This window comes from Mustela nivalis (genome assembly GCF_964662115.1).
Source record: "Mustela nivalis genome assembly, chromosome: 15".
Classification (NCBI taxonomy): domain Eukaryota; kingdom Metazoa; phylum Chordata; class Mammalia; order Carnivora; family Mustelidae; genus Mustela; species Mustela nivalis.
Window position 1 is genome coordinate 11855983 of NC_139034.1, and position 26310 is coordinate 11882292.

Genomic DNA, 26310 nt, shown 5'->3' on the forward strand with positions numbered 1-26310 from the left:
TACAGCTATATCATGGTGCATCTATTTTTAGGGTAAGAAGGCCACAACATACAGCTGACATAAAGAAAGGGTGGCAAACTCAGAATTTGTAAGCTGACTGCATGTCTAAGTACCTACGTAAATAGGAACCTATTTATTTGTAGGCATATACAGAAAAATGACGATGTTCTTCAAAACTTTAAAGTCACTATCTTATGGACTTTAGACTGACTGTGATTTTGATTTCCTTCTTCATTTTCTGTATTTTGTCTTACTTAGTCTCCTTTTCAGACACGGAATACATGTTATTCTCAGAATCCAAAACATTAAGATGTTTTTCACAAAGAAACAACTTGAGCAATATATTATATTTGGTATCATATATAAGTATCTGTATTCAATTTTTTTAAATCTCAAGTCTGGGACAAGAGACCAACGCCTGAATCTCCCTCCTAATGCAAGACGGCTACCGGGTGTGTATGTTCCCATAGTTATAATGAACCAAGCATTTGTGAAAAGGAGTAATGAAATGGGATTTAAATTTGAGTTTCCTTACACAGTACTTAAATCTTCATTGTTAATTCTGTTTACTATACACATTTCCCAGTGACTATCAACCTACTTTAATTCCTGATGCTCGATTATGTTACTGCTTGGTTTCCTTTATGCCAGAGTGTTTTCTTCTGCTTACTTAAAACAAAACAAAACAAACAAAATAAAACACCATACACATCTTTGTTTCACCCCTTCATTGTAGGAGATACCCATATCATTAAATGCTCTGGTAGGTTATAGAACCGGAAGGTCTGGCCTGGATTATTTTCTACTTTTTCTATCTTATTTTTTAAAAAAAATTATAAAGCTGTTTTCTTTTTTTAAAGATTTTATTTATTATGTATTTATTTATTTATTTGACAGAGAGCAAGAGAAGGAACACAAGCAGAGGGAGTGGGAGAGGGAGAAGCAGATTCCTGGCTGAGCAGAGAGCCCCGATGTGAAACTGGATGCCAGCACCCTGGGATCATGCCTGACCGAAGGTAGATGCTTAATGACTGAGCCACCCAGGTGCCCCTCTATTTTACCTACCTTAATGTTCTTATTGAAAATTTTTTTTCTCTAATAATAACCATCTTTACTTCACAGGGATACTGTAAGAACACAAGTTATAATGTGTTTGAAATGCTCTGAATGCTTTATAAAAAGGGCACTACCAAGATAATGAGTTCTTTTAATAAAAATTGATTTTCCCCACTTGTATGGAGGTGAAGCGGAGAGTGAACGTTACAAGAGCAGGGAAGTCACAACTTTGGAACCACAGCTCCTTCAACCTTTGCTTGTCTCACCTGTTAAATGTGGACATAAATGTGTTTTTTATGTGTGGGCTTAGGTAGAGCCCATGGAGCAAATGAAAAACCCATGTGCAAAAATAGAGCCTTCACTCTATAAAGAGCAAGGCTAAATGTTCACAGGGATACAGTTTTCCGGACAGGATTTTATCTGTAATGATAAAATCATCTCTTGTGCATTTTGAAGGATTTGGGGAGCCGTGTTTGATTTCCCCCATGAAATATCAAATATCCCTCAGGTTCTCATGTTACGAAAACATCGACATAAAGGCTGAGCACGTGGAATGAATATCCGCGTGTAACTGAATGATCTGGGCGGCAAGCTCAGGGGTTCCGAGCTTCAGGTCGTGTCCATTGATGGCGAGCACTCGGTCATTGCTGCTCAGCCTTCAATCCTGTGCAGCCAGCCAGGCCCTCTTCCAACAGATCAAGGATAAAAACACCTGGTTCACCGGTCCTTTGAATGGGATAATGCCAAGTTTTTCACCAGAGTCCCGTTTGTGAAAGACAAGGTGGAAGACCTCTTCCCGGGGAGAGCTACCGTCGGGGTGGCTGTAGGTCCGGCCCCCAAAGCACCGCTCTCGCAGCACGCTTAGGTGCAGCGTGGAACAGGGCTGGGAAAGGGCGGCTCTGGCATAGTTGTGAGACACATTGTTGGTGTTACAGTTGTTGACCTGGAAGAAAAGAATTATGACTGAGGTGGGACAATCTTTATCCTCTCAACTGGTAAACATTTATACGCCATTTCCAAAAGAAACGGACTTTGGAAAATGACAGACAGTCATTATTTACAAAGAAAAGCCCTCTGAAGATGTTTTAAAATGCACAGTTCCTAAGCTTCACTCACAATGACTAGCATGAAGTAGAGAATGGCAGTTAGGATCTCAGGCTTCAGCGAGGGTGCTGAATCAGAGTCCCTGGTCCTGCCAGTAGCGGGATGTCTGAGTGTGTCCCCTGAGTGGTGAGATGGGTTTACTCTCCGCTTCAAGGGACCAGGAGGAGAATGCAGAGACAGCAGCAGCATGTGGCAAGTGCCAACAAAATACTAGTTCTAGTGGAATAGAAACTGAAGTTCTACTGGATTGATGTGGCTTTTCCAAATGAAAAACACCTACCCTGGAAAAAATACACCAAGTTTTAATCTAAGAAAAGGGACAGATTCTAGATACACAACCTGATCTCAGTTCAGTCATTTTTACTTTAAAGAAAAGCAGGTAATTACAGTTTCACTCTGTTTAGCACTCAATGTAACATCTATCTAATACAACAAGCTTAACTCAGTACTCACAGCACATTTATTTACTAAACCTTATGGCCCTGAAAGGAATATAGTGACTGATCCTGGGACAGGAACAGGACTAAGAAAATACACCCAGCTTCAGTTATTCACCTAGTCAGAGGAAGAGGTTGGTGCAACTCTGAGTGTTTATCACAATTAGAATTCCTCTCCTCATCTGTCTGCACCAACAGCAAGCAGGAAATCGACATTCTCTTGGATGTGTTATGTGGCACAGGCTCTGGGTTAGGTGCTTGTGATTACCCAATGCCTTCAATCTTTTTCACGTGAGTCTATCTTAAGGAAAGCCTTCCCCCTTCCTACTCATCTCGGGATGACAGTTTTGAGCACCACTAACTTGAATTTTATTGATTTGGGCCTGTGGACATCTTTTAAAATTCAGGCATCAAATGCAATAGATCTCACACATAAACTTGCTCTTCACCCAATTTTGCAACATCTGTGCATTTGGTTGCCATCCAGATCCTTGATGAAAAAGTTGAGTAACATAGGGTCAAGAATAGAACTTTAAGGCAGCTTCTAAAAAACCAGCCTGACGTGGATTTATTAGTCAAAACTCATCATTTCTAGTTATTCAGCTAAAAAGCCACTTATCTCTAGGTTCTTATTTTTCCGTCTTAGATTCACATCTATCACAAATGACTTTACAAACATCTGGCTGGAATCCAGCGCTAGCCACGTGCGAGTCTGTAGCCTCACACCATTTTTGTGACGTGGGTTGTGGAATATCCTCCAATCGGAGATTTTCCCTTCACAAAAGTGTGGTTGCCAGTAAAACACAGAGAAAGCAGAGACCAAATAAACTACTGTTGCTAGATGTTGTAGAAATAGCACCAACAGAGTAAACTTTACCACATCTTTAGCTAATTATCTTTTGGACCAATGCAGTCAAGACATGACTGCAATTATTTTCCTTAAAAACCAAAAGTGATGGGACACCTAGGTGGCTCAGTTGCTTAAGCAGCTGCCTTCGGCTCAGGTCATGATCCCAGCATCCTGGGATCGAGTCCCGCATCGGGCTCCTTTCTCGGCAGGGAACCTGCTTCTCCCTCGGCCTCTGCCGGCCACTCATCTGCCTGTGCTTGCTCTCTCTCTCTGTATAAGCTGCAAAAAAGGGCAATCTGGTTCTTTTTGTCTTGGCCACAAAGGTGTCAAAAGGTCAAAACCAGCTACAAGAGTTCCTCCACGGAGAATCAGTTTAGGAGCTGGGGTAGAAGGAATACAGGGTAAGGTGTCCAGAGAGCTGTGCCAACCTCATGCAACCAGAATACTACTAATATCATAAAAGGACAGCAAACACAGGAATACGGTAAATAGCTAGCTATGGTAGGATCAGAAACTGGATTTTACATAAGCTGGATTAGTTATGTTTCCTGTATTCTCCTATTGCCTCTTTGGATTTAGTCAAGAACAAAACACTGCAAGTTCAGTCTGTGTCAGCCAGGCCAAGTGCAATGAAGGAGGGGTTTTGGGCCCAAGTGTCGAAGTGGAAATCACAAACTACAAGAGGCAGATGGGTGTGGAAACCAAAGCCAGGAACCCCCAGTGGAAAGGTCAATCCTTGCTGCTCTTGGAGCCTAGTTTGTCTGTCTTCCCCTCTGGACATTTCTCTTGAAGAACTAAAAATCCTAGAGGTTCTAAGTTTGGTTTTAATGAAGAAGACAGCTATTCCCAACAGGATATCATAACCAAATCCACTCTTTTATTGACTCAGCAAGTTTGTCCTGGGTATCGACTCCAGGCACAGCTCTGTGAGAAGCCTGTCCCATAGTATGTAATAATGGCGGCTGCCATCCCCAAAGGAAGACACTGCATTTGAATAACTCTCTGTGACCAATTATGCATTAAGTGGTGAAGAGAAGGAATGTCTTCAGCACTTAGTGTGAGAAGAGGTCTGAATGGGTGAAAATGGCAGGGCAGGGCTTTCTGGATGAAGGTGGGGAAGCTGTAGCACAATGGGGACAGGCTGGAACATGGAGGGAAGCAAGGAGACTGCTATGTCTGGCTTTTCTGCTACATTATACATTCTATGAGGGCAGGGGTTGCTTTTTGCTCTTAATTATACCCTCAGCTCTGACCACCATGCCTATGATGTTTCAGTAATACACCGATGGCTACAGCTGAAAGAAAAAGCAAGGGTTAAGGCTGAGGGGACAGGTTGTGTAAGAGTTCAAGGAGGACCTGGACTATTAGATTAATCAGTATGGACTTGATTCTCTGGTCCAATCTATCCAGGGAAAGCAGAGTCACAGGTGAATTAACCGGACAATGTCGTACCGGATTTCAGAGCAGAGTAGGGAGGCAGGGGTTTTGATTCTCCTGGGTTAGACATGAAGCAGTGAGGGCACAGACCAGAGAGATGGCAGGGAAAAGAGAAGGGGTGAATACCAACAGATCGTGGGGAAGGAAACAGCAGTGAAATCGAGGAGGCAAGAGTCCTTGAGCTTGGGTTCCTAGAAGACATCTTTTCTCATTCATGCCTATTTCTTCTCTCCTAAATATCCATTCTTTTAGCTTCAAGTACCACATACACTTGTATGGGTCATATATCCAGGTCAATTTTCACATACACTCTAGAATTCACATGAACAGTAGAATTCTGGCCATCTCATGCTCATCAGTATGCCCTCACACACAACATCATCTTGCCCGAAGCAAGTTCATTTGTTGGAGTAGCTCATTCTTTTTAAAGAGAAGAGGGAGAGGGTAGCACCAAGGATTAGTGCAGAGTCAGGCTGTTTGTGGATGAGAGTGCGTTTGAGAGCCAACAAGAGGTGGTCATGATTTCCGAATTCTATCTTAAATTCAATGCTGTAAGTTTTAAGTAACTTGTGCTGTGTGACCTGTCTTTTCTAGATTATAGAAATCCGTGTAGAGAAGGATGAATCAGACAACGAAGGTAACTGATGGATGGTACCCTGGGACTAGGGATAGAGCCAATGGGACAAGAGAATTTAGCAGTGAAGGTGGCCCCGAAATAGACAACCGTGGAGACCAAGCCAGGAGGAATCCAGCTGGCCTGGAGAGCCACACACTGAGGCACATGCGGGATCAAATTTAAGATGGGGGTAAAAATACATTCCATGAGTTTGGGGGGAATCGGAGAAATTACAGATAAATTATGATCTGTTTAGCACTAAAAAAAAAACAGTAAAACTTACCTTTTTATAAGTCAGATTCCACAGTACCCTAATTTCCTAAGTTTTAAATTGATGAATAAGAGCAACAAAAGAGGCAAGTTAACAAAATAATTTAAAAAATTGATACCTGAAGAATTGGGTCTCCAGCAAGAAGTCTTCCATCTTTGGAGATCACCCCATGCCGACAGACTTCCTGGATAACAAGGTTGATCAGTGGCCTTTCATTGCCGCCCACAATGCTAATTCCTAGCTGAATATAAGGATCAGACTGGTGAATTTCAATTGTACTAATTATAATTATGCTTTCCGGAAAACTAACCAGCTGCTGCATAGCTGCCAAGTTAAAAACAAGAGGGAGAAAAACAGGTGGAAAGAAAAATGTTTTATATTTTGATTATCTTCACGTAAGTAAGTTATCGTCTATCATTAGTGATGACCTTATGTTAATAGATGATTCATAACAAAGCAATACCACGGGATAAGAAAAACAGAATGACCAAAACACCAATAGGTAAGATTAGCAAAACACTTCCTCTTTGAAAGGTGATCAGTAAATAATCAACAAATAACTACTATGCATCAGATCACTAGGGACCACACAGTGATCTGATAAAGAAATATACAGAAAATATCATCTTGTCCTAATTGATCAGATTGACAAAATATCAATATACAAAATATCATCTTGTCAGTTGACCCATGAAACAGCTGTAAACAGGCAGTACATATGAAATAAAAAAGACAAACTCTGTGACATACAATCACCGTAGTGGTTGACAAAATAACCACATTAAGCAAGAAGAGGAGGGTCTTGATCTGAGCAGTAGGAGATAGAAGAATTGTTATAGCCATGGCTGGGAAAACTGGGATTTGTAGAAAAATTGGAATTTTCATAAGAGATAAACCTATTTAAAAGTAAGACAAAGGGCCAACTATTAAGATATGCCCAAGATCTATGACTAGAGGTTTTCTGCCTGTTTCCTGGTGGGTCATGTAGACAGATCAGTGGCTGCTACCAGAGGACAGCAATAGTCAGACACATGGCCTTGGGAGTCAGATACATACCTAGCCATTTCGTGGCTCTCAGACTTTGACCAATGACTCCCTCACTAAGTTTCCTCATCATTAAAAAAAAGCCAGTATTGGTACAAGCATTTAATAAGTTAATATATGTAAAGTGCTTGGCACAGTGCTGACACAGAATAAGCACGTAGGCTGAGGTATTATTTTTGTTCTTCTTGATGCTGTGGATTTCTTAGTCAAGAAGCAATAGGCATCAAAACAAACAAACAAAAGAAGCCTGCTGATGACCAGTGAATTTGTGGACTACAACAGAAGAGGGGGAGGGGGAAGGATAAGCCTCAAGGTAAGACTCCCTTTCTGTTTCTAACCGGCAAACTGTTAGACTTGTACACTTAAAAGGTGAATATGTGATATGTGAAGCATATCTCAGTAAAATTATTTGTTGAAGAGGAAAAACAACAACAACACCCCATGTAGGGAAAGTAATAGGCAGTACTGAGAAGAAAGGAAATATCTCATTTGTAAACAGATGAAAAGCAAATGCAAGGTGGAGAGCACATACTGTCAGTGGCCATGTTCTCCTTGAAGGTGAGGTTGTCCAGGCCAGGCTCCTCAGGCCACGGGGGCAGAGACGCTGATATCAACCTGTGCTCAGCAGGTGCTGTGCCTGTCCCTGAACAGTCCGTTTTGAGGGATAAAGTACCTGGAAGATCTATTACACTGGTTCCATTTTCATTCTCAATCTCTGTCTGAGCTTTATCAGTTTTCCTCCTTTCTAGGGCAAGTCTCCGATGAAAAGCTCCAGGACATCTAGAGAGAGAGCATTAGGGGGTTCCCAGATGATTTGAAAGGAAAAATGATAGCTTGTGCCCCAACAACAGAATAGCCACTGCTTCAATGCCAAACTCACCTAGAGGTAATCCACAAGTGGTAATCAGGTAATTCTGATTTTAACCTCTGCTCAAACTAAATTCCTACCACACTGTGTAGCAAACTTAAAACAGGCGTTGGCACAAATAGTGGCTTCGTGCATGTCTCAAAAAATACTTCAATAAAAACCTGTATTCGGATACATACTAGTCCCAGAAATACACCAGCACAGTTGACGGTACCCTGCAAATACTATTCTGAGATCCTGATTGCATAACCCCCTTTTCACAGGGATGGCTTAACTCCTTAACAGGAGTGGAAACAGCAGTCTTCTTCCACAATGTGCTCCTGCATCCAGACTTAGACCCTGAGTGACATTGTTCCTTTCCAATCTCAGGGCCAAGAGTACACATTCATTTATTAGTGAGAAACAATACATCTGAGGCTCTGCCACTTGCAGAAAAGCAGAGCAAAGGCTCAAGAGGCTGCGTATGGTGGGTGGCGGTCTTATGTCTAGGACTGCAGACTTCAATGATAGTGTTTTTTAAAATCTCAAATTTCATGAAAAATCAAGTATAGGATAAATTTATTGAAAACTGGAAGCTATCCCTTAGCTGTAAAAGTAATGAATCTCCCCTCACAAACTAAAGATAAGTTGTGGGTTTCAAGTTCTCGAAAAAGATTGCTATGGAATTTCTTTATCCAGCTTTTTCTCATTCCCGGTTTCCTCATCACCTTATTAAGAAAGAGGACAAAGGATTTCCCTTCTGCACTGTTGTGCCGCACTCCAGGAAATGTTCCTGCAAGGACCTGACAAGTAACTTGGAATATTGTATCACTGAGAAAAATTATTTTTGTCAAGTAAGGAGATTGCATGAGAAATGCATTTTAAAACTATTTCATTCAATAAAAAAATGGTGACAAAAAGTGGATCATAAAACAATACTTGAGACTAAAACTATAGGGAAAGATTCAATTCTCCAAATGCATATCACACACTGGTATCCATGTGCGTAACAGCCAGTCTTCGATGGAGAAACAGACTAGGAACAGGAAGTGGGAAGGAAACATAAGCAGAATGTGCACAGCTGGGAAAGAGCCTAGCTAACAACTACAAAATCCTACAAACTAAGTAACTGTAAAGCCCCTCTTATCTGATGCAAGAATAAATTGTTTTTTCTTTTCTTTTCTTTTTTTTTGTTTTGTCAGAGAGAGTGAGCACAGGCAGAGACAGAAAGAGAAGCAGGCCTCCTGCTGAGCAAGGAGCCCGATGTGGGACTCGATCCCAGGACTCTGGGATCATGACCCGAGTGGAAGGCAGCCTCTTAACCAACTGAGCCACCCACGTGTCCCCAAGAATAAATTTAAAACTGGAACCCTGAAGTTGTTAGAGAGGTAAAGAACCAGGTATACTTACATCCCAATGGGACAGCAAATTGCTAAGAGGGACTAAAGACAGGTATTTTGTGTGATATCACCGAGAACTATGGAAGAACGCATTCACCTAGCACTCAGGAAGGTTACAGAAGACTACGCAACACCCACCTTTAAACAGATGGGGAGCTGGGCACACAGAGACGGAACAACTAGCCAGGAGGAGACGATGAAAGACTTCAAACTACACAAGGGAGGCAAGAGTGACAACAACGAAAAAATGACATAGATTATACCATAGAAAGAAAAAACAAGTACAGGGGCGCCTGGATGGCTCAGTGGGTTAAGCCACTGCCTTCGGCTCAGGTCATGATCTCAGAGTCCTGGGATTGAGCCCCGCATCGGGCTCTCTGCTCAGCAGGGAGCCTGCTTCCTCCTGTCTCCGTGCCTGCCTCTCTGCCTGCTTGTGATTTCTGTCTGTCAAATAAATAAATAAAATCTTTAAAAAAAAAAAAAAGAAAAAACAAGTACATATGAATGGCAAAAATCATGAGCCTCATTAACATTTATAACTAAGACATAAGACTGGCAAGTCATCAGAATTTTTAATAGTTAAAAAGCTTAATATGGTTTTTATTTAATGGATGACAGATTTTTAAAAACATATTTTTCTGCCTTGCTTGTACGATAGAGCAATTTAGCCAGCAAGTACTCTTAGGAAACAAACTAGTTAAGAGTATCAGCTCTTCCACTTATTGACAACCTCTTTCATTTATTAACAACCTCTCTGCCCATATTCTTCTTTATATAACAAAGATAAGACGGCCTAACTCATAGAGCTGTCATGAAAACTAAACTGGACTAATATAAATTGTGTAAAATACTGCCTCATAAATAATCAGAACTCAATACAAACTAGTGACTGCTAATATCATAGCAACTTAAAAGTACTCAAGCTAGGGCTCCTGGGTGTCAGTTGGTAAAGCGACTGCCTTCGGCTCAGGTCATGATCCTGAAACCCAAGACTGAGTCCTGCAACTCACTCCCTGCTCAGCAAGGGGTCAGCTTCTCCCTTTGACCCTCCCCCCTCTCATCCTCTCTTTCTCTCTCGCTGAAATAAATCTTTTTATAAAAAGCACACATGCTATACAGTTTTCTTACAGTACATCTGTATCAAGTCTTATAACCTATAAGACTTAAATAAAATGAAACAAAACCCTACAATAAAATTACTTTAAGTTAGTTTACCTGAGCAGTTTCTATTTTCAACTTGTCAATACTGAGGGTGTTCCTCTGTAATCCACTGGCAGCCAGTGACAGAAGCTGTTACAGAGCTTTAATATCTTCTTCTACTTTAAGCATGGCTTTTGAAGACATTCTACTAATTTCTTCTTGTACATGTTTCTGTTCCTTCACAAATTTCCTAAAAAGATACATAAAACTGAATTCCAAAAAATACACCTTTGGTTTCCTATAGGAAAAAAGCATATTTACTATAGGCTGGTCAGAGTCCTAGTGTTTTTTAAAAAGGAAATATTAAAAATTCATGCACAGTTCACATGCTTTTTAAAGACTGACAATAACAGAATTTTAATTCCCATTATTCTGCTTTGTTTATAAAAATATTAAAATTTTTACCAACACCCAAGTTAAAATGTTTAAGAGGAAGAAGAGATGTTCCCCTTAAAATAGATTCTAACATTCTTCAACATGATATATCTAATTACATTTGACACACTTACTGGAGGTTTTCAACATCCTGGCAGATGACAGGAGGGAGATTTTCATCCTTCAGTGCTTTACTATCCCTGAGAAAAATGCCACAGATAGATTAAAGCCATTGAGGTTCTAAAAAGCTGACAGCTGAGTTCCACTACATAAGGGTTAAAGGGGAGGAGGTAAAACAAATATTCCCCATTTATAGCTCTTATGGTTGATTTCAAATCTCTTTATAAAAAAATGTTGTTTCCTGACCTTTAAAATAGCTTTGACAATTCATCTGACAGGGAGATTTCTCTTCTAATTTCCCTTTTAGAAGGACTGGCACCTATCATAAGTACACATAAATGCATCTGACCAAATGTTTAAGAAAAAAAATTAGAAAATACAAGAGATTAAATATTGAACTAAGTTCCCCTGGCTCAAAAACTCTATGACTAACCTTTTATTTCGTTCAAATATATTAAAGCATTCATTAAAGTCCACAAACTTCTCATAATGAGATGCTCATTATATTTTACTTGATTTTTAGAATTTCAATTTATTCTTCAACAAAATAAAACCTAGGGATAGACTAAGGGAATCATAAATATTTAATGAGAATAGGAAGAGGTGAAATGTGGCATGCTGTAATGGAATTATGAGTTAAAACTCAGTCACAGATCTGCTACTACTTCCTTGATAGAACCTGAAGCAAACCTCAGTCTCCTACAGCTTTCTCATTTATGCAATAGGGCTAAAGTATACAGAAGATATTTTGGAGGCATGAACTTGATAATTTATTTACAAATGTTTTATCTAATATAATACAAATTACGTGAGAAAATGTAAGTGCTAGTAAAAATAGTGATCTTCAAACCTATCTGATGTATATTATAGATAGAGGCTTTTCTCCCTCTTCATCATCAGAAAATAAATGGGACTGGTATAGTAGTTTATATAGAAAAGGTATATATACCTAAAACTGATCATAAAGTATTCCAGAAAGAATTGGTTATAACTTTCCTAATGATTAAAAATTAAAGACCTGACCTGCCAAAATCTTTCCAGAGCATATGTTTATTATTTTACTTTAGACAAAAACTGATTCAAAGAATTTTTCTTCTAAATGTCTATGTAGTTTCTTTTACTTCCGATGAGACCACCTGCCTATAAATTAACAAATAAAATTCTTCAAATAAAATACTTTAAAAGTTAAATTGTAAACCTACTCTGGTCTTGTTCCTGTTTTATCACTTAGAAAATTCAAGAAGCTTTATATAAAAACAGGTCATTTAACAATGTATTCCAAATTCAAGTTTCAATTTAACACAAACTTAGGTATAAACAGAAACTTCTAAGCATTTTTCGGACAGCCTCGTAGACATCATGTGAGGTCACTTGTCACAAACTCCAAACTACATACTATGGGGACATGTTTGTATACACATAAACAGATAGTTACGTAGGTGATTTGTATCTATTTCTTTCAAGGGCAAGATTCTTCCTCTTTCAACTATCTTCTATGAAAAATATTCTTGCTTAGCACAGTTGACCTCCTGGCAAGTTCTACTGGATGCTTTCTTAGGTTCTATCAGTTCAGAATACTAAAATATGTCAGACTACCCGGATGTCTCTAAATATTTTACAAAAGCAGCAATTTTTTAAGATGATGTTTTTAATGTGTGCAGATAGATCAACATGAGAAAGCTTTCTCATGAACACTTATTTAGTGGTTATCATTAATAGTGTATGTCTAAAAGTAGAAAAGTAAAAATGCTCCATCAGCAAAATGCAGTGACTCACTTTCTGCTTTTCCAGAATTTACTTCACACTGCAAAATAAGACCTGCTTAATGAAGAAAATACAGGAACACACAAAACTTCATCCCATAAGAGAAACTTAATGGTTCCTCTTTCAACCTCTTTTGGCACTTACACACACATTTTTAAATGTGATCGGGATGACCATAAGTTATGTGCACATATTTTCTCAGGATGCTGAAATTAAGTCTTTTTCATGTCACTTAATATGGTTTTAAATGACCACAGAATATTGATGACATAGCTGTATCAGAACCTTTATGCCCAACCCTCTTCTTAACATATACGCCTTTACTATATAAACAATGCTGCTACAGTGAATGCCTTTATCTCCAAATACTTGTGCATGACTTTATTTGTATTCCACAGAAAGAGGAATTTATAGGTCAAAGATTACATCAAGGAAAACCTTCGTATTATCAAACTGATCCTTTAAAACAACTGTTCCAATTTATCTTCCCACCTACTACGAATAAGTAATTTTTCTGTCACACCATCTACAACAATGTACATTTTTCTGAAACAATCACTGCCAGTACATAGGTGAGAAATGCCACTTCATTATCATCTAAATTCATATTTCTGACAGTACTACATAAAACATTTCAAATATTAATTAGACAAGTCTTTTTCTCCTTGAGTGAATGGTCTATTCAGGCGATTTGAGGTATATTTGAGGTATGTTTCTCACTGACTTCTCAGAGCTATTTCAACATTAAGCATATTAATTATCTCATACATATACTTTATGTGTCTATTTCTAAAATGAGAACTTCATTTCAAGATACATCTCAATTTCGGATGTTAAAATGTGAAGGAAAAAAGCATCGAAACAGCAGTATTTTACTTCCAACCTGTCCTTTACCTTTTGCCTTTGTCCATAGAGTTTCTTTTGTTTACCTTTTTAATCTAACTACAATTTATTTTTCCTTACTTTGTATGTTGATATTTCTCTTTCATAGTTTAACATTTCTGAAATTGATATCCATGTTCTACCGATGCAAGCCTTTGACTGGGTGAGACACAGTAAGATAAAGGAGGGATTTAATTTTTTTCCCACAGACTTCAACTTTTTTATTCATTAGCGTCCTATTTTGCTCTCTCTTTGATATTCCATTTTTATTATATTTCCAGAAGTCTCTATACACACAAACCTGCATATAGAAAACTTAGGCCTGTTTTTGGCCGACCGTGGGCCCTGACTAGTCCATCTAGCTTGGCATCTGTAATACCTGTGGACTGCTGTCAAAGCTCACTGTCAGCACTCCACCTCTGTTCCTGCCCTCCTGCACATTATCTTCCACATGGCTGCCAGAATGCTCTTCTTCAAACACGTATCTCATGTCATATTATTCACATCAAACCCCTAGTGGGTCTCAACTGTCCTCCGTGTAATTACAAAACTCTTTAAGATGACATACACGGCCCTTCCCTTTATGACATCTGGAATCTGATCTTCCCATGCTGCAGCTCGCCGGTTTTCCAGCAGTTCTTCAAAAGAGTAAAGAGCATCCTTGTCTCTAGATCTTACTCCATGCTGCCCCCACTTATAGACCACTGCTTCCTACCCCTCTTCATCTATCAAACCCAATACAGCAGGTCCAGGCTAACTGATGCAGCTGCTAGGGAAACAGAGAAATCCTTTAGATTAATAAAGAACCCCTGGACACGTATAGCAGGTTAAAAGGAACTGGATGTGCTATATCAGGTCATGTGCACTTATTCTACATACTCCTTTGGTTCAACTCTGAGGCACAACACAAGAGGAAGACAATGGGGGAAGGTGGAGTGGAGCGGGGGGTGGGGGAGGAGGGCGTGAAGGGAGATTAACTCCTTATATTTCTCTTACTCCTTTGCCTCAATCAAGTCTTTCACATGGAGCCTAAAAGCAATTACAATAAAGAGAGAACCAGTTTCATAATTAAAATCAAAGTAGTTCAAGGGTACCAGACTGCTTCAGCTGATTAAAAAATAAGCTGCTAAAACCTCTAAGATAATTCCTTCTAATTTTGATGCGGCTACAAAGAAAACTAAGTAAAAACAAGAGACAGACCCCTATGTTTAAAAATCAATTTTCGGGGCGCCTGAGTGGCTCAGTTGTTAAGCATCTCCCACAGCTCAGGTCATGATCCAGGGTCCTGGGATCAAGCCCTGCATCAGGCTCCTGGCTCAGCAGGAAGCCTGCTTCTCCCTCTCCCACTCCCCACTTGTATTCCCTCTCTAGCTGTCTCTTCTTCTCTGTCAAATAAAGTTAAAAAAAAAAGTAAAATAAAATAAAAATCAATTCTCATTCAAAGTTATCCTACATTTTCTAAGTTTAAAAGGATTTTAGGATAGCCAGCTTTTAAAACAGTATGTCACCCTAGAATCGTCTACATAATAAAAACCACATCCAAATAAAAAATTCCTACACAGATATATGGACTCCTTCATCTGTTACTCATTCTAGGTTTTTCAGAGGATTCAAAGCAATACGTGAAACATGCTTTCATCAGAGGCAGAAGAGGCAATGCAAGACAAAACAAAAAATCATACACAGGGAATCGACAAAACAAAAAATCATGTACAGGGAATCAACAAAACTAAAACATCTTTCAAAATGAATCTGGATTGGTAATTTTTTAACAAGAATATTCAGCATTGCAAGAGCACAGTAAGAACGGCATTTTCATACTGGCTGGTGGGTAATCAATTGGTAAATTCTTTCTAGAAAGTAATTTTACAATATTTACCAAGAGTCTCCAAAACTCTCCCCTCTCTTTAAGCCAGTGATTCAGTTTCTAGGTTGTCTTTAAAAAATAATAAAAAAATATGAATGAAAATTTATAAGAAAAACAAACACATAGAGAGCATTTATTATGTGCCTGGCTCTACTGAAGTCTTATAAACTATAATCCTTGGACCAACAATGTCAAGTAGTTACTGTTCTTTTCCCCCACTTTACAGATAAAGAAACTAAACACAGAGGGATAAATAACTTGAACAAGCTCGCAGAGCTTATCAACAGTGGAGGGGATCTGAAGCCAGATTTCAGCTCAAGTCTATCCCCTTAAGCTACAATACCACATTGCCTCTCCCCATAAAGATGCTCAATATGTTGATACTTCCTAGAATATACGAACTGAATACAAACACTAATAATGGAAGGATGGCTGATTAATGATGTATCGATTCATAAAGCTGTTGTAAGCAGCAATAAAACACTCCTAAAGAATTACTGAACTGACAAATATTGGTGATATAACATATGAGAAAGAACAGGTTACAAAGCAATCCAGTTGACCTTTGAACAATGCAGGAATTAAGGGTCCTAAACACCCAGGCAGTTGAAAATCTACACATAATTTGACTCCCCAAAATCTTTACTAATAGCTTCCTGCTGACCAGAATGTTTCCTGACAATATATAGTCTATTCACACACACTTTGTATGTGATATGTACTACATACTGCAGTCTTACAATAAAGTAAGATAGAGAAAAGAAAATATTAAGAAAATCGTAAGGAAAACACATTTACACGACTCCACTTTTCCTGGAAAAAATTCACATATAAGTGGACCTAACCAGTTCAAAGCATGTTGTTCAAGTATCAACTTATATACCATACATGTGTTCATGATCCCAACTTAAGAACATATATTAATACACACACTGACAGCTACATAACCGTATGCATAAACAAAACTCAGTTTTCTATGAAAATAAAATCTTAAACACATAATACAAAAAAATTTGTGAGATATAAAGTAAATATAAAAGTAAAAACTTTACTACTGAACATGTAACTAAAAATCTTACTGACATAGAAATTTAAGTTACTGTTAGAACAGAACATTATTTACTCTTTTTATCTGATGAGGTACGAAAATATATACCACCAAGACCTTCATTGCCTGCAGTTGAAGTAGCTGCTGTGGTTCCCAAAGTCAAGCCTAAAGCATTCTGTCCAAATCCTACAAATAAACCAAATATAATTTACAAAGTCTTTACAATGATTTTCCCTCAATGGACAAAATTCTCAAATGCTTTCAAGCTGGATCCCATTTTTCTTCATAATTGCTTTAAGCAAATAACATGGAATAAGTCTAAAGCTGGGATTTAATGGTGTATGTAGTCTGGATAATATAATTTTAACTTCTTTATGTTTTAGGTAATTTTTTAAAGTGTACACATACAATGTCACATTAGTATACAACAGTGACTTGAAAACTCTATACATGCTATGTTCACCACAAGTGTCACTACCCTATCTGTCACCATACAACCTTATTACAATACCACGGATTATATCTATCCCTGTGCCTGATTCCATAACTGGAAGATTGTACCAACTCCCCGTCAGCCATTTTGCCTGTCCTCCCTACCCTTTCGGGCAACCATCAGTTCTCTGTATTTATGGGTCTATTAATTTTTCTTTACTAAAAAGGTCAGAGTTTATCTGTTAATTCAATAAATGTGAACATACTACTTGTTTTTTTTTAAATCCTCCTGAAAAAGCAGTTTTAGTTTGTATATTTCCAGGTGAATACTTCTTGTCCTCTAGTCATACTTTGTAATTGGATACTTTTTAAATTATCAAGTATTGGATGTGTTAATTAACTTGATGGGCATTTACAATGTGCATGTATATATGAAATCACTATGCTCTACACTTTAAATATCTTACACTTTTACTTCTCAATTATACCTCAGGAAAGCTGGTAACAGATAAATAAATTACATAATAAAATAATCCGGTAATGATTTATAAGATTTCAGCAAATCTTATAAATCTTATAAAGCCAATAGTTTCATTCTTCATGAAATCTAAAGAACTGAGAGTTAGAAGCCTTACAGTTCAAACATCAAATTTCATACTCCCAAGCTTTTTCAAAAAAAATTTAATGAAAGAAATAGACTTCATTTATTTAAATCCTACCTCACTGACAAAAGGAATTGAAGGGGCTAAACTACAGTTAATCTTAAGTCATGAAGGTATGCTTGTAAATCAAGTAGCAAAATTTTAAAGACCACGCATTGGTAAATCATCTAAGTCCATGCATTACCAAGCACACATAACTGTGGTTCTTTTTGGACAGATGCTATTTAATTTAAACAGAGGAAACAGTACAGGTACTGAATAAAAGCAGGGGATATATGAAGAGTGGATTTAAATACTGACAATGTGTGAAAAAAAAATATAGCTAAATGAATGTCCATTAAAAAAAAAAATACAGGGGTATGTTTAGTTAGCACAAACATAAATCAAGCACTGACGTGTGTCTAGAGCCTAAGAAAAATTGTAGCAGGCCTACAAACTCATTAGAAAGACACAAAAACAATCCTCCACCTCCCCTTTCTGTTATTTTTGTGTTTTGCTCTCATAGGACTCTTTAGGAGAGATGTTTAAACACTTATCCTACAAAGAAATGTATGTTACAGTCATCCAGTGATTCAGTTATTAGGAGATATTCTGAATACCTACAAGGTGAGACTACAGTGACAAAGACAAGTATCTGAAAGATAATGCAAACCTGAATGCTACCAATTTTTACAGATTATCTTCACCAACTCCTTTTTTCCCCTTCCACTGACCCAGAGTTTCTTCACTAAATTTAGTACCTGAACGGAGGACATGAAAGAGCTGTTTAATAGAAAACACTAGGTCATTCTCCTTCATCTCTCCCACACGACCAAGTATTAGACACGTACGAGGTGTTGAGTAAAACTTCTGATATAAAATAACCATTATACATGAACCTATGTATTACTGGGAATGCTATGATTTTACTATTTTGGAAAATGAATACCATTAATTACCTGATGGGGCTATATTTGAACTCTGGAAAAGTGAACCTCCCAAACCAGCTAAGGCTCCCCCTAAGGAAATGCTTGTTGATGGGGTAGTAGTTGTAGCTGTTGTTCCGCCCAAATTATTTAGGGTAAATCCTGTAGAACCTATAGAAAGTAAAACGGTAAAGGCTTCAAAAGGAAACATCATTTCTAAGACCATTGGAGAAAATACAAAACATTCCCCACCACCACCAAAACAGACAGCCCTCACGTCCATGACAAAATTCACTCTAGTTTTTCCTAAAAAACTACTTGCTAAAGATAAAATTACATATACTTAAGAAGAAAGAGAAATAAGACCGTAAGGAAACGCTAGTGACACAAATAAGAGTTCTAGGTAACACTAGAATAGTGTAAGGTAACGGATTGCAGAGAATAATAAAGAGTTTTCAATCCAGGATGCCAAATTCGCCTTCAAAATGGAATGAATCCTAAGGCAGGCAAGGCTGATGCAAATTCTTTATCCTTTCTTGTCACCAAAATGCTCCTTGAAAACAAAGTGTATATTAATAGTTTTACATTTTACCTCTCACCCTGTCCCTGCTTTGCTCTGTAAACAGAGATCAACTTCCAGGATGGCTCCTGCTGCTTTAAAGCCAATGATGATCTTTGTAGCATCCTAATTGCTGAGTGATTAAAATAAAAACTTTCCAAAACTGAAGTTATCTTGAATAAGGTGGATCCCTATATTCACTAGCCAAAAACAAAATTCAACCACAAAACGTGACTTTTTCCATTCTGCCTCACCTGCTGGAGTTGACATCAGAGCAGACGAAAGAGTAAGACCACGAGCTGAGGTAGAAGTAATAGGGAGAGCAAATGGTGTGGCAGATGCGGCAGGTTTACTGAATCCTAAACTGAAACGTGCTGTAGACGCAGATGTAGTAGCTGGCGTTCCTGTGTCAAACAAACAAACAAATCCTATTTTACCATGACTGTATAAGTATTACACCGGTTTCAATCAGGATCCCTAAAAGTTCGTGACCCTACTTTTGTAGCCAGAAGGATACGTGGGTAGGTATGAAAAAGGAAAATATAGAAGTTGGAGCCAAATCATGGTGAATAATTAAAAGAGGATGCTATGATCTTAGGAAAAGCAAGAAAAAGTCCCATCAATGTGGTCATATTGAAATCCAATTTCAGTTCTACCCCTGGATTTACCTAAAACAGCACTTACCCTTCCTTTGCTCTATACTCAACAGAAAAATATTCCTCCCCTCCAATGCTATATAAACCACCATTCTCTACTGTTTCCTCTTCCTTTACTTCTGTCAACTCTGGCTACTCCTTCCAGTCTGCTTTTGTCCATCTCCTTCCTCTGTTCAGTTCTTAAATGATACTGCCTATGGCTCCAGGCCTGCTCCCATACTTCCCAAGTACAGAATCTCAGCTAGGGCAACACGGGTCTAACTACCTACCAGAGTCTCCACTGGTTAGCTCTACTGGGATGTCCCTTAACTTTCCACCTCTACGCCTCCCTACACAAAACGTTTCCTAAACCCCCTGCCGTGGTCCACTCAGTTGCTCAAGCCAGAAACCATAATCACCCCTGACATCCCTTCTCTCTCCTGAATTCTACTAGCCATGAATCCTGCTGATTCTACTGCAGAAATAGCTCTGGATTACAAGCATCCTCAAAACCCTTAGCTCAGGTCATCTTCCACTCAAGAAGAATTATAACCTCTTAATTTGTTTCTGTGCTATCAGTCCCTCTAAACTTTAATCTATTTTTGGAATTATTTCAGTTACTTTAAAAAAGAAGACGCGAGAACACCAACAAATATAATACCCTGGTGATTCTCTCTGACTGAGGCTCTTATTAGCTCTATATTATCTGTACACTAGAGTCAAAAGGCATGGCACACAACCACCTTTCCTATCTACTTCCAATCTGCTCTTCACACCCCCTCTCTCCCTACCATTCCCACTTCTGAATCCTAAATTCTAACCAAGTACTTTTCCTACTTCCCTGAGTCCCCTTATGACTGGGCAGTTGCACGTCTCCATCAGGAATGATGTTTCCTGCCCCCAAATAAACTTCTACTCTTATCTTCCTCTATTTCCCTTGGTGCCTTTCATACATGTTAGAGCACTTATCAGGTCATACAAGAACATGTTACTATACCTGCCAGTCAGCTTCACCTCATCACCCACTGAATGCCTTACTCATACTCATGCTGATGCTCTTGACATCATTAGTACCACCTGCACCACCAGTACCACACCACACCACAGCTAATACTAAATGTTCAAAGCATTATGTATACTCAAGGCCACAGAGTTAGGAAGTAGTAGCTATTCCAAACTATTAAATGAGGAAATACATAATGACCTGCATTTTGGCTTTCCCTAAAGGCACTGAGAGAAGCAGCTGCCAGAAATTAAACTTCTGGATTGCCCTTACCACAACCAGAAATTCCTGCCCGGGTACAGTGCTTTGAAATCCTGTATGGGTTCTAAAATCTCAGAAAAGAAGAGAATCCAACTGCTTGCCCCAAAGCCAATGCTGTCCAAAACTCTGGTAGTGAACAGATGGGTTACACTTTCTGCGGGTCACAGGTGAGTAGCATCCAAATGAACAAAGTCCACCAATCTTTAGTCTACTTCAAATGTTAATTAAATTAATAAATTTAACTTTAACTGAGTTTTCATACTATCTTTTCATTCATTCATTTCCTTTGACATTATTAACTGTCATACTACTTACTCACATTCCCTTTGGCGTATCGCTACAGAGAACCATGGCGTTTTTCAGCTGGAAGAAATACAAAAACTTTTCAGTCCTACCCTTGTTTTACAGATAACCAAAAGCTGCCAGATACTACATGACTACCTAAGACCTCAAAATGATTTGGAATTACAACCAGGGCTTACTTCTAAGACTTCTGGTCTAGAGTTTATTGCTTTTTTTTTTTTTTCCCACTAACAGGGTTTAAATGACTATAAAAATACAATGTAAAATAACCTCAAGAGGAAAAAAACCATTGCTGTATTTAAAGGTTTTTTTCTGAATTCAACAGTCATTGACTTTTTTAAAAACTCCAGTACTGAAAGGCTGTATAATGAGTCAGTGTCTGTGATCTATTAGGTTCCTTACATGCTTCCTTCTATACCCCAGCTCTGTGAGATAATAAAGAGAAGAGAAGAAAACCACAGATCTGGGATCTTTCCTCAAAAAATTCTTACCCAGAGTTAATCCTGTAGTTATACTTGTTGCTATTCCTGGGGACAAAAAGAGAAATAAAATTTAATCATCAATGGCAGATGACATTTTGGGGGGGTTATTACAAGGGCAAGACTTAGAGTCATCCTCAGGATATGATACTACAACAACCAGTATCTTCTACCATGACCGCTAATAGAAACGTTCTTCCTAGAGCACTGGTTTTCATATTACCGGCTATATATAATTATATGGGGAATAAGATTTATAAATGCAAACAACTACTGCTTATAGCATTAGGCAAGGAGAAAAAAAGCTACTTTAAGCCAACACTGGCACACAAAGTCGTTTCAAGGAGCTCACTGGAGGCTCCCGCATTCCTGCAGTTCTTACATTTTCTATGTGTGGCTGTGAAAAGTTTCAATCAAAGCTGCAATGTCAATGCATAAAGTGGTAACAGAGACCAAGAGGCCCTGCGGGTACAGAATAAAGAGTAAATAAAGAAATAAGCTTTTGAAATGGCAGCATTACTGACACATATTTTTAATAACCAAATATCTTTAAGTATTAAAAAACAGATTTTTATTATCGAAATGTCTACCAGAAACCTTGACCTCTTGCCCTTTTCCCATTGAAACAACTCTTTTAATAATATAAAAACTTAAAACGTCTCTTAGGAAGGTAAATTATAATGTTATAGCAAGAAAGGATGCTGACTGCCCCATATATGATTAATTAAATGAACACCCAAATTGGTAAACTTGATTTATCTTCACTAAGGTGAAACACTGCATTATATACTCTCATGTGAAAATTAAATTAATTCTTTATATTTCAAGAGGTATATCTTTTTTGTGTCAAGTATACCAAAAAAGAAGTTATTTTGAAAAGACATCTTGGGATGCCTCAGTGTCTCAGTTGGTTAAGCAGCTGCCTTCAGCTCAGATCATGATCCCAGGGTCCTGGGATCAAGTTCTGCAATGGGCTCCTGCTCGGTGAGGAGCCTGCCTCTCCCTCTGCCACCTGCGCCCCCTGCTTATTCTCGCTCTCTCTGATGAATAAATAAAATCTTTCTTTAAAAAATTGCATTTCTTCAAATTTGTTTCTCTTCTTTTTTGAAGATTTATTTATTTTTGAGAAAGAGCTTGGGGGAGAGGGGTGCAGTATGCAAGAGGAGGATAGGGAAATAGAGAATCTCAAGCCGACTCCCCAAGGAGCTTAAAGCCCAAAGAAGGTCTCATTCTGCAAGCATGAGATCATGACGCGAGTGGAAATCAAGAGATAGACCCTTAACCAACTGAGCCATCCAAGAACCCCTAAATGGGTGTTTTCGTTTACACTAGAATAGATCATAACCAATGTTAGGCCTATCACTGGCCCTTAAGTCCACATCCCTATATATTTTTTCATCTTAATATTTACCATTTTCTAGGTCTGACACCAATGACAATCCCTATAGAGAGCAGAGATACAAGCCAGAACCTTAAAAAGAATATCCCATAGCTACTCCCTGAAATGTGACAATCCTCCTTACCTGTATTTGTTCCTCCCAGAGTGAACCCAGTGGTAGATTTCGATCCAAAGAGCCCGGTTCCAAAAGCACCTGAAGGAGCAGATGTCGTGGCAGGAGTTGCAGTGCTTCCAAGAGTTCCAAAATTGAGACCCACTGAAGGGTTGCTTATTTATAAAGAACACAAAATAAAGTCTACTGGAGCCAGTATTTCCTAAAGAAAAATAAAAATTAACTCTTCAAGATTAAACACTTTCTTTCTTTTCCCATATTCAATATATTGCCATAGAACAGAAAAAGAACTAACAATTTATTTTTAACCAACCCAATTCAAATACTCTCCTGTTCTCTTTAAAAATAAGTCACATACAAAAGATTTCAGATCCCAAGAAAATCATAAACAGTATCACATATTCTCCTTCTCTAAGTTTTATTACTTAGAACTTAATAAATTCAACTAAACACATTTTATACAATGTATTACACCAGCCAATCACTGTGAGGAGAACAGAACTTGAAACCAGTCATCAACACTGAGTAGGGGGTCAAAAAAAGGGTCCTGGGATCGTGCCCTGCATCGGGCACTCTGCTCGGCAGGGATTCTGCTTCCTCCTCTCTCTCTCTCTGCCTGCCTCTCTGCCTACTTGTGATCTCTCTATGTCAAATAAATAAATAAAATCTTTCAAAAAAAATGGAGCGGGCCCGGTGTCTTAGTTTATCATTGATTTTAAAATTATCTCTAGGAACATGGGTATGTGAAGTACAGAAGGTTGGCAAAACAGGGTTTAAGGTATTACCAACAAAGCACAAAACTGTGAACACTTAATCAACTGAGCTATAAAGGTATTTTAATAAATGTTATTGGCAAATTTTGAAGACCTCAAATTAAGGAAATGGTAGTTATGCTGTCCTCCCTCCCAAATAATTCAGTGATCCCATTTGGTTTTACTGCTATTCCATAAATATAGAAAGACGCACAATGAAATTTTTTTTTATTTTTTCTGAAATTATGTATTTTTAGACTAAATATTTAAAATTTTTTGACAACTTAAGATACCTGAAGACACAAGGCACTGTTTCATAATTAAATGTGAAAACATTACCGAAGAAATACATCAAAGTGGTATCTTCTTACTCAAGAAAGCAAAAGAGAAATTTCTCTACAGGAGAGAAATTTATTTAAAAGCTACCCCAAACAGGACCACGTTTTGCCTCAACCCACTATTATCTGCCAATGGCTCATCAGAATGTGTTACTGTTGACTCCATCAGGTCAGGAATATTGTTTTAACTTCTCCAGCATGCCCTAATGTGGACTTAGAAAGTAACATTTAGGGAGCACTTACCAAGTGCCAGATATGATGTTAAGTACTTTATTCATCAGCATCTCTGCTCCAGATGTGGGAACTGAGGCTTGGAGAGTAACTTCCCTAAAATGATTTACCTAAAGAGACCAAATCGGGATGCCTGGGTGGCTCAGTGGTTTAAAGCCTCTGCCTTCGGCTCAGGTCATGATCCCAGGGTCCTGAGATAGAGTCCTGCATCGGACTCTCTGCTCAGGAGGGAGCCTACTTCCTCCTCTCTCTCTGCTTGCCTCTCTGTCTACTTGTGATCTCTGTCTGTCAAATAAACAAATAAATAAAACCTTTTTAAAAAAAAAAGTATATTTTTGACACAGCAATTGCGATTCCATTGAACTAATCTAAGTAGGAGATGATAGGAATAGTTTTCGCCAAATAGGAGAAGGGTTACTGGTTGAAAACCTGGAAGAAAGAGCCAGTACCCTTATTTATTTCACCATCTAAAACAGAGTCCATTATATGAAACTGTGTTCAATAAATATCTGTTCCATGAATGACAAGAGCTTGCAACAGGGCGGTGGCACTGGAAGTGAAGCAAATGGAAACGAGGTAATTAAAATTAGCAGGCCTTGCTGATTAAGGGTGCAGAGAGAAAAGGAGGTATTAAGGGAAATTCCCAGACTTTTTCCTTGACTGTGTAGTCTGTACCTCCCCCATTTTTCTTGGTAAATTATGTTTTTTTTTATTTTTTTAAAATATTTTATTTATTATTTGACAGAGAGAGAGAGAGCTCTCCAGTAGGCAGAGAAGCAGGGGGTATGCCCCTTGCTAAGCAGAGAGCCCCATGCGGAGCTCAACCCCAGGATCCTGGGATCATGACCTGAGCAGAAGGCAGAGGCTTAACCCACTGAGCCACCCAGGCGCCCCTGTACCTCCCCTTTTTAATATAAGGAAGATACTTTTGGCTTTTTACTCTACAATGACAACCCTCAAGCTTCAGGAGATAGATACCTTGTAACATTTTCTATGCACACTTCTTGATGTAATGAACTCCTCCCCTTTTACCTTAAAAAGGTAAAGTTCTAAAAATTAAGTCTCTCACCATGAAAATGACCTTTGACTATTATTGTCTCTTTCTAAACCTCTGCTGACTGTATTTCGTCATCGCCTGAAGCGGTGCTTTAGCAGGTTGCACAAAAACGATAAATATGCTACCTACAGTTTTCAGTGTAACTAGAAGACAATGTGAGTCATTCCACCATAACACTCACGAATACTACTACGCACACTGTTCAAAATGACCACCAAGAAATGCTGCAACACGTATTTAAAACAAAAACCTGCAGTAACAAAGGACCATGAGGTACCAAGAGGTGAGCTCGTTTAGAATACCACGAAATCATTAAAGCAGTGGAATGTCCAAAGCCGTATATCCTGCAATGAATTCTGAATTATCAGCGATACAACTGTAACTGTCCCCCTTAAAATTTTTCTATTGTCTTTTTCTGAAACCCCAGAATGACCCACAATGTCGTTCTCCGTTCTGTGCCTCAGACTGCCGCACTGCTAGGGCTCAGCGTGAAACCCCAGGCCCTTTCACCCAGCCAGACCCCACTCGACAGGGACACTGGGTGAACCATTGTGGATTCTGGGGACCTCACAACCCCTGTGACCACCCTCCCGACCAGGCCCCCAAACGGCAGGACTATGAGGCTGGCGCTGCGCAAGTCTGTCTTTCTTCTTCCCAGACCCACTAGAAAGGAACCCAGCGCGAAGGGAGAGGGACGGGCCCACCCACGGGAGTCTCACGGAGAGGACCAGGGCGGGAAGGCGCAGAAGCGCAGTTACCTAGATGCCCCGTCCCGAAGGAGAAACCGCCGCCTGCGACGGTCCCGCCGGGGGCTACGGGGGTGGAGCCCAGCGTGCCGGTCCCGAAGGAGAACCCCGTGGACAT

General features: G+C 38.9%; 2 protein-coding genes across 2 annotated transcripts in view; both read right to left on the minus strand.

Annotated features, from left to right (window-relative positions):
- Positions 1-1758, minus strand: part of LOC309848754 (uncharacterized protein) — a 33127-nt gene extending 31369 nt beyond the window's left edge. Inside the window, exon 1 of the mRNA XM_082700735.1 lies at positions 1629-1758. The gene's annotated coding sequence lies outside the window, so the exon portion shown is untranslated. The remainder of the gene's footprint in view (positions 1-1628) is intronic.
- Positions 1220-26310, minus strand: LOC309848898 (nucleoporin p58/p45-like; the record flags this gene model as incomplete). Its single annotated transcript, XM_082700936.1, is given in 13 exon segments — positions 1220-1714; positions 1716-1795; positions 1798-1999; positions 5890-6095; positions 7348-7595; positions 10772-10837; positions 11960-11982; positions 16392-16504; positions 18351-18488; positions 19131-19280; positions 21570-21605; positions 23081-23227; positions 26205-26310. Coding segments are annotated over 13 exon segments (1656 nt in total). The 3' UTR covers positions 1220-1573.